At 41.0% G+C, this 8,800-nt stretch overlaps 1 protein-coding gene across 1 annotated transcript; it reads left to right on the top strand.

Moving 5' to 3' along the window:
- Nucleotides 1–5,316: 5,316 nt before the first annotated feature.
- On the top strand, nucleotides 5,317–8,111 carry PFDN4 (prefoldin subunit 4). Its single transcript, XM_082773009.1, has 4 exons — nucleotides 5,317–5,554; nucleotides 6,319–6,426; nucleotides 6,806–6,949; nucleotides 7,715–8,111. Exons 1-4 carry the CDS (start codon nucleotides 5,531–5,533, stop codon nucleotides 7,844–7,846), a joined length of 408 nt encoding a protein of 135 aa, XP_082629135.1. The 5' UTR covers nucleotides 5,317–5,530; the 3' UTR covers nucleotides 7,847–8,111.
- The last annotated feature ends 689 nt before the right edge of the window (nucleotides 8,112–8,800 follow it).

The following is an 8,800-nucleotide window of genomic DNA, read 5'->3' as shown; positions in this document are numbered from 1 at the left end:
TATTATGGAGAACTGCTTTGTTTCATCTAGGGGAACAATCTGGGGCAACAATCCTGCCTGGGTCCTTTAGAGTATTTTCTGATGAAAGACCTAATAGATATGTAAAAGATACTATTAATCCAGCAGTACATTTCTAAGATCACAAAGAAATGAGTTTGAACTTTAACAAGTGAACTGGTGTGAGCCAAGTGCATTTTGCTTCCTTCGTCTTTATTAGAGCCATAAGAAAATATGAAATCTCTATCTCCCTTTACCATTAGTCAACCAAAAGGCACTTGGGCTATGCTTCACTGAACTCAATACCCTCTGGGCCACATCCTGGTTACTCTTATTCATTGCTTTTGCAGGGATTAGAGCAGACTGCATCTGCTCATCAGATAAAGCCTTTGCCTGAAATCCTACTGTTTATTTCAGTTCAAATGCCTGGCCACAGTCCTCTGTAGCAAAGAGTCAAGTTTCCTCATGTGTATGACTACTGAATGCAACTCTTGCCCTTGGGAAAACACTTAATGTATTTATTGCTGTCTTTGGTAAAGTATCAGATGAGGACATCTGATATTAGGAACATTCTTTTCCAAAACTCCACTGTAATTCTGCCAAAAAAAAAAAAAAAAAAAAAAAAAAAAAGGAAAGAAAAAAAGACAAACTTGTGCAGATTAAAAAATAATGAATATCAATACAGACTGGATACACTACTGATAGATCTGAGTTTAGAGCCATTTTCCAGATTCAGTGACAAATACATTTTTAATATGGTAAAAGAAAAGAATCCTACAGTGTCATGGTTAAGAAGGGAACTGGACTTTATTCCTTCTTATGTGTGTTCTTCCATGAAACATTGTGACCATAGAAACTGGCACTGACAGTGCTGCCCTTAAAACTGTTTTTACCTGTACAGCTGTGGATGAAGACCTAATTTCAGGTACTTTGTGAGCAGTCCTTATTGGAGATGAACCACTGAATTTAAACAACTGAACAAACAAGACTGATATCTCAGCTGTAGGACCTGCATAGCCATGAGGGACTTCCAGCACAGGCCATTAAAAGTACCTGGTAAACTGAGAGATGTTCCACCATCAGAAACATTTTTGGAATGAGATGGATTATAGACTAACAGAAATACATAGCCAATCTTTTGGACTCTGGTATATTCCCCGTTGATATCAAGATTCCAAGTAGTGGTGAGGAAGGCAGGGTTGCAGAGAGAGCCCTCTATCAGCCGTATACCTTTTATTTTAAATCACCATGAGGCAACAACTGTTCTGCTGAGCCGGAATTATGAGATTATAAAGTGCCATGTTTATTGCATGGTACATGTCCTACATGTCCTTTCCAGGTAGGTGGAATAAGGTCTTCTACTGAGCTTCACCAGAAAGGGATTTCCCAGCAAAGGGGAATCTCTGGCTTCTATCTCTGGCAGAAAGAGCCAGCAGAAACTCCCCTCAGTTTAATGGGTCCAGCTGATGCTGCGGAAACTCTCTATAAAGCACTACAGTGAGGGCAAAGAGAAATATCCTTTACAGAAGGTGAAGCTCAATTTCCCTTTATTTATACTGGCCCCTTTATTTATAATGACCCAATTAAAATAGTACAACATTGTGTGGCTTTTGCTAGTAGTGATTGATTTTATAAAGGCTACATCTATACAAACCAACCGTTTAATCTCTATTGTGTTTTCTCATATCTAATACAACTTGTATTAACAAACATTGTTGATGTGTGGGTGTTTCAAGATGCTCAAACACAGAGAAGAGCTCTTCAGGGAAACTTCAGGAAAAAGGGTAAAGAGTTTAGGAATTCAAGTCAATTAGGCAGCAAAGATCATGGGAAGACTATTCCACTGAGCCATATTGCAGAAGGCTACAGCAAGTGACATGAAGGGGAAACATGAACAAGAACTCCAGAGAGGACGTAAGATGACAGGTGTGGAGGTTATACACCATAGAAGGCATCCCACCAAAGTGCAAGGTGAAGCTAACTGTGCTCACAACAACAATGAAGACCAGCACAAGAAAGGACAAGTACTTTTATGCAACTGAAAGAGAAATGAGGTCACAAGGTTCAATGAGTTTATCTTACTCCACCACTAGATGTTTGCACTCGTGCACTGTTTTCACTTTTATTTACATAAGAAAGGTCTACAGTAAGTTACTCTTGGCAACATGCTCACACCACAAATCTTGCCTGAGCATGTGGGAGAAAAAGATTTATTTTCAAAGCCTTCAAGTCATCAAATTCTTATGAAATCCACTCCTTTTCTCTTGAAGGAAATTACATTGGCTTGGACCTAATGTGCATTATTCACTTCATCCACCCGTGGAAATAATCATGGTTTAGATTACATCCTTTCATAGTAGGATCTTTAAAAAGAGAGAAGATATCTGACTTAGGGAAGAGTAGAATGGCCAGAGAAGAGAGATGAGAGTTGATTCTTTGAGAAAAAGAGAAATATATGAATTAGGATTATGTTTTCTCATAAGATAAATTATTGTTAACATAGTTCTCCAGGGAGAACTTTTGTGATTAATTATTCTTTTTCAGTGGGAAACAAGTAAAAATTATGCACCAAAAAAAAATTACAAAAGTCAGCTTGAAGGCCCCTCAAAATACTTTTTTGTTTGTTTGTTTTCAACTAGTCTGCAACAGGAGTTTTGAAAGGAATGATAATTCTGAACTGACAACTTTTTAACTAAGTATTCAAAAGAGATTATTTTGATAGCACTGGAAGTTTCTCCCTCAAGTGATTTTTAAGCTAGAAGGCTACTGCACTCTTTCCCACAAGTAGTACTGACCTCCTTACATTTACTCAGCAAAAAGCAGTTACTGAAATAGAGGTCCCAAACCAGCTCCACTCTAGCATGAAGCTGAACACTGTTGGTGTCAGCCCATGGTAAATAGGAACCCAAACTTTCCATTCTTGCATGCTGGCAGTAGGGTTGCTATAGTGTTCCCATCTCTGATGGACAAAGCCAAAGCTGAAGGAGTTAGTGGTGTTAGTATACACGCTAAGACTTGAATGGAGCATGCCGTATTTCAATTCTTCATAATAAGGCCCAATTGCAGGAAATTGTGTTTATCCTTATGGCCCCCAGTACAAGAAAGACATGGACCTGTTAGAGCAGGTCCAGAGGAGGGCCACAAGGAGTATCAGAGAGCTGGAGTACTTCTATGAAGACAGGCTGAGGGAATTGGTGGTGTGCAGCCTGGAGAAGAGAAGGCTCTGGGGAGACATTACAGAGACCTTCCAGTACCTAAAAGGGGCCTACAGGAAAGGTGGGGAGAGACTCTATCAGAAAGCATAGTAACAGGACAAAGCATAAGGGCTTTAGACTAAAACAGGGTAGATTTGATTTCCATACTAGGAAGATATTCTTACTATGAGGGTGGAGAGGCACTGGAACAGGTTGCCCAGAGAAGCCATGGATGTTCCATCCCTGGAAGTGTTCAAGACCAGGTTGGTTCAAGGCCAACCACATCTAGCAAAAGACATCTCTGCCCATGGCAGGGGGGTTGGAGTTGGATGATCTTTAAGGTCCCTTCCAACCCAAAACATTCTGTGGAATAGGTTGCCCAGGGAAGTGGTCCAGTCACCAACTCTGGAGGTCTTTAAAAGACGTTTAGATATGGTGATATGTTTTAGTGGAGGACTTGTTAGTGTTAGGTCAGAGGTTGCGCTAGATGGTGTTGGAGGTCTCTGTCAACCTAGATGATTCTGTGATTCTGTGATCCTATAAAATATACACCCATTTTTCTGTTGGGTATTGTCTTCTATTTTCTTCATGGATCTCATTTTGAATGGATTTTAAAGAGCTGTTGGGGAGCAAGGATTCTCCAGTAGGACTGAATTCTTCCTCAGCAATGGGTTCTAATAAAATCAAATGATAGTACCCTGTTCCTATACTTCTGTTCCTATACTTCTCCTGTTCCTATGCTTCTCATTAAAACGGCCATTGGATAACATATATCATGAGTTGTTTATAATTCAAGCACAAGAAAGGAGGTAGAAGATGTGAATTTGGATGCCACCAGGCAACAGAGAAGTGTACACCAGTCTCCCTTATCAGGGATAAGTGTTCTAAGAACAAGACCTGCGTGCAATCAGGCTATTATGCTTCTTAAAGCATAGCTTGAGAAAGAAAGGTTATAGATTTTGCCTTCAGGAAATGGTTTTGATCTTTGTACTCCAAACTGATGGAGGCAATTCTCAGCAGCTCTGAGAAAAGGTTCAGCAGTTTTGGCTGCCTGGGACTGAATGTGCTGACCTCAGACATCTCCTTGCTCACAACACTGTCTGGCTTTCTTTGTGACACTTCAAACTCTCCCCAAAAATTGCTCAGAGATCCATAGACTCTAACCCAAATTTCTGAAGTCCTTTCTAAAGCCAGGCACCTTAAAAGCACCCCTTTCAGGGCCTTTACTCTCTGTACCCAGGTGCTTTCTTTGTATCTGGCTTGAATGGATTTCAACTGCAACTCACAGGAATGCATAGCAGAAAGATGAATCACAGCAGAACACCTGAAGATATTTTTGAAGACCTTTCTAAATCTCACACTGCAGGATTGTTGCCTTCCACACCTGACAACAGTGTTATCACTCAGAAATCTCTGTAGCTGATGTGTATTTAAATTTCTGAAGCCTCAGGTACCTGGGTACCAGAGATACTGATCTTTTTTTTTTTTTTTTTTTTTTTTTTTTTTTTCAGAAAGGCCTTGTCAGGCTGAAACAGGGCCAATCACTGAGCCTCAACGAGTCTTGTCTGAGCCACTCAGCCACTGTTTCCAACACCAGAGGTTATGACAGCCTCCATCAGTGCAAATTCTTTAGATCTTGTCAGTGTAGAGCTCTCCCTGTGGATAACAACCACATGCACCCATTCACCGGGGCTCTGGGCTTTTGGATCACGGGCCGCCCTTGTACTGGCTGCGGCTGAGGATCAGGAACGTGCTGGTGCCAGCACTCTCCCCCGCAGTTGTGAAATGTTATGATTATCCCATTTTTTTGTTGTTTCGTAGCTGCGAGAGAAGCTAAATAAACTCAAGCATGTGGAGGCAATTATACCGTGCAAACGCCAGTTTCTGTTTAGAAACAGCCAACGAGCCAGTTCAGCTTAAGAAAATATAAATACATATTTATTGCTGCTTAAAAAGTCCCTCCTTAAAGACTTGAACTCGAAGGCCTCTTCCAGCAAGGGGCAGCGGGGTTGGCTGCGGGGAGCGGGCCGGCGGCCCCCGGCGCCCTCTCCCGGCTCCCCCTGGCGGCAGCGCCGTGGCCATGCCCCGGCCCCGGCCTTGGTTCCTCGTCAGCTCCCCTTGCCGTGCTGCGGGACGTACCAAGTGCCGAGCGGAGGCAGGATTGAGCGTTGCCGTGCTCTGTCTACGGGCATCCGGCTGGCTGTGAGGGCTGTAGAGGAGGGTGTGAAGCCCCAAGCTCCGTCGTTTCGCCGCTGTCGGGCGGTTTTCTCGTTTTAACTCGCTTTGCCGGCCGCCGCGCCTCTCCTCTGCGGGAAGGGTGAGTGGTGCAGCCCCCCAAGATGGCCGCCACCATGAAGAAGGCGGTGAGTGGAGTTGGGCTGTGTGGGATCCGTTCTCGGACCCTTTGCGGCATTCTAGGGGGTCTCCGGCTCCGGCTCGGGGCTGTGGTGGCCGGGGGGCTCTGTCCCCGGGCACGGCGGGGGCTTGTAGGCACGGGTTAGGCCTTCCTGGCGGCTGTGGGCCCGGCGTTGTTAGCGCAGCGCTGTGGGAGTCATCAGTCGTGGTGTTGAATGTGCAAGTGTGGGTCTGGTTACACGAGATGGGGCCCGTGCTCGTGCGGGGTGTTGTGAGGTGGTAACAGGCTTTACCCCCTTTAAATGGGGGTCCCTCTACTGGTACCGTTTCTGTGGGCTGAGAGCCTGTGTGAGGCCCGGTTCTGCGGGTGTGAAGGCTCCCATAGCCAGTTTCCATGGCTTTGAAGTTCCCCCATAGCAGCTCACAGCTAGCTAGTTAACATAAAGCGATACTGACAGATTTACACAGATAGGCTACATCGTGTATGGCAGTGACCTTGGAGAAATGTGTGCAGATGAGCATAGAGAGCTGTCAGGGTCACGGCCTTTAGCATTAGAATGCTGTAGATAGTTGGGGATTGAATTGCATGTAGCTACTAGCTCTGTCTGGCTTAAATGTGAATATTGCTGATGTCCTTGTGGAGGCCTTTTAAGGAATCGTGTATAAGCAGAATGTAGTAGCTGTAAGATTTATTCTTCACAAACTTAGCAGGAACAGTCTTGTAGTAAGATTAAATTTAATGTAAGTCTTCATTTGGATCTAATCTTTGCAGGCTGCTGAAGATGTCAATGTTACTTTTGAAGATCAACAGAAAATAAACAAGTTTGCAAGAAATACTAGCAGGATCACTGAGCTGAAAGAAGAAATAGAAGTTAAAAAGGTATACTTGCTTTAAAAGTAGAAATAATAAATTGACATTTTTTATCCTACTATGTTTTCTGTTCTTTAGCAAAATTAAAAAAAAAATCCTTCATGACTGCATATCAGATACAAGTGAAATTTGTTTTCTTTATCTCCCTTTTCTTGATGGTTAATTTTTCTATTAATGAGAGTTAACTATTGTCACAATTCCATTGAATTTAATATTTATTCTAAATTATATCTCCAGAACTACTTTATTAAATGTACCAATACACTGGCAGGTGGGATTTTTGTCCAAAGTGCAGATTTACCCAGTTCAACTGATAGCACGACAGTGCATCCGTTGAAATAACTAATGTAGGACAAAGTGGTCAACTTTCTCCTGTCTTGACAAATAGAAACAACTTCAGAATTTGGAAGATGCCTGTGATGACATCATGATGCTTGATGATGGTGATTCACTTCTGATACCGTACCAAATTGGAGATGTCTTCATTAGCCATTCCCAAGAAGAGACACAAGAGATGCTGGAGGAGGCAAAGGTTTGTCAGCACAGAAGGAATGTCCTTTACTGTAGTGGCCACTGTAGTGTGGTAAACACTGCAATGGGATGTTCATCCCTTGAGCAACTTTTATTAAATATGATATCATATAATACCACATGTTATTTTCCTTCCAAATCTGGAGCCTGTTAAATCAGCAACAAGATTCAACAAAGAAATCTTTTGATGGTTTAGCTTTGTGTCTTTTCTTGCTCTTGACAAACAATCTGTTTAGGTCAGGGATAACTGAGCTGAGTGTTTTTGTTTTGTTTTGTTTTGTTTTTTTTAAAATACCTGATTTGTTGATGTCCTGTAATGGTTCATCAATACCCAAATGCCATGATGCGATTTCATCCCAGAGCAATTACTAATAACTTATCATAGTTACTGTTAAATACATATGAATTTGCATCTTCCAACACAAAGTTCTGTCTCATAGCTAGTCTACAAAATCTCGTGTAACTTAGAATCTCTTTCTTGAAACGTTCTATGAACATATAATCGTTCACCTGTACAGTTCTTAAAATATGGTGTATTTATGTTTGATATATGATTTTGGGAAGGGGGACATGCACGAACAGTAATTCATAATTGGACTGTCAGTATACCAAGTCATATTAAGTTTTGTTTGGCTCTCTAGTAAGGCTTACAGTGTGTCTTGACAAAAGATTGGTAAAGAGGTACCTTTTAATCATTTATATATTGCTGGCAAATATGACTTTGCTTGCTCTACATAAGAAGATGATTTTTTTTTTTCTTTTTCAGAAAAGTTTACAAGAAGAAATTGAAGCATTAGAATCTCGAGTGGAATCAATTCAGAGAGTGTTATCTGACCTGAAAGTTCAGCTTTATGCAAAGTTTGGAAATAACATAAATCTTGAGGCTGAGGACAGTTAAAGGTTCTTTAACTATATCATAAACCTTTTCCTTGTTTTATTAAATATTTTGATAGCTCTTCTCTTCCAATAACATTTTTAAAAATTCCACTTCTTTTTTTAACTTTCCTGTCTTGGGTTCCACCTATTTAATGAGAGCTTTCATATTTTGGTTATTGCAGTTATTTATTTGTTCAGGAAAGCATTAGCTTCATACTGTTGATAAAGCACCAAGAATGGAATATATGCATTGTTTATTAAAGTAATAAAGTCAGGCACATATTGTAGTTTCCTTGGTCTTGTTTTTCAGCTAATGAAAATACTTGAAAAATATAAAAACAATGGAAATGGGTAATTGTTGATTTGCACTGTATTGACTTTGTTTCTCTGTAATATTTAGGGCATGATTTCAAATTCAGCTGTGATGCTGCTTAACCTAGTCTGAGCAGTTCTCCTGGAAATACTAAATCTATCCTTTGTCTTTCAATCTTAGCTCAAATGTTTTGAGGCCAAAGAATAAACTGGATAAGGGAATCAAGCACAGCCCTGGGCTGTTTTGTTTTTCCAAGAAAGATCAGTGCCTCGGTCATTTCACAGACAGCTGCATAAACCCTATTAGCTCACTGCACAACGTCACAAGTTGACAGGGGAGGAAGGAGGGCTCTTTAAAGCTCGTGTTGGTATTGAAGAAATACTTTTTGGAACCACAGTCTTATTCAGTCATTTACTACTGTATATTTGGGAACAACAAAAGATGTAAGTCAGAATGGTGAGTCTTAACCTCTTTAAATTTTCCTCAACAATCATTTTCTAAATCCATGTTTATATACTGAATTAGTGCTGGAATTTTTCATAGATGCTGTTGCTATGTCAGCACCAATCCCTGGAATTATGCCTCCATCACTGTGTGGAGTTGAATGTAATCTTTAAATGCAATCTTTAAATGCCTTTAATTGTTCACTTCTTACATTCTTTA

Source organism: Aythya marila (genome assembly GCF_965140915.1).
Source record: "Aythya marila genome assembly, chromosome: 16".
NCBI classification, from domain to species: domain Eukaryota; kingdom Metazoa; phylum Chordata; class Aves; order Anseriformes; family Anatidae; genus Aythya; species Aythya marila.
The sequence above is the reverse complement of the archived record's forward strand: the minus strand, read 5'-3'. Positions and strand labels throughout refer to the sequence as shown.

Excerpts from the sequence above, each read along its gene's own strand:
- PFDN4 (XM_082773009.1), top strand. The coding sequence starts at position 5,531 with ATGGCCGCCACCATGAAGAAGGCG. Across the intron at positions 5,555-6,318 it reads CCGCCACCATGAAGAAGGCG|GCTGCTGAAGATGTCAATGT; the intron begins GTGAGTGGAGTT and ends TAATCTTTGCAG. Across the intron at positions 6,950-7,714 it reads AGATGCTGGAGGAGGCAAAG|AAAAGTTTACAAGAAGAAAT; the intron begins GTTTGTCAGCAC and ends TTTCTTTTTCAG.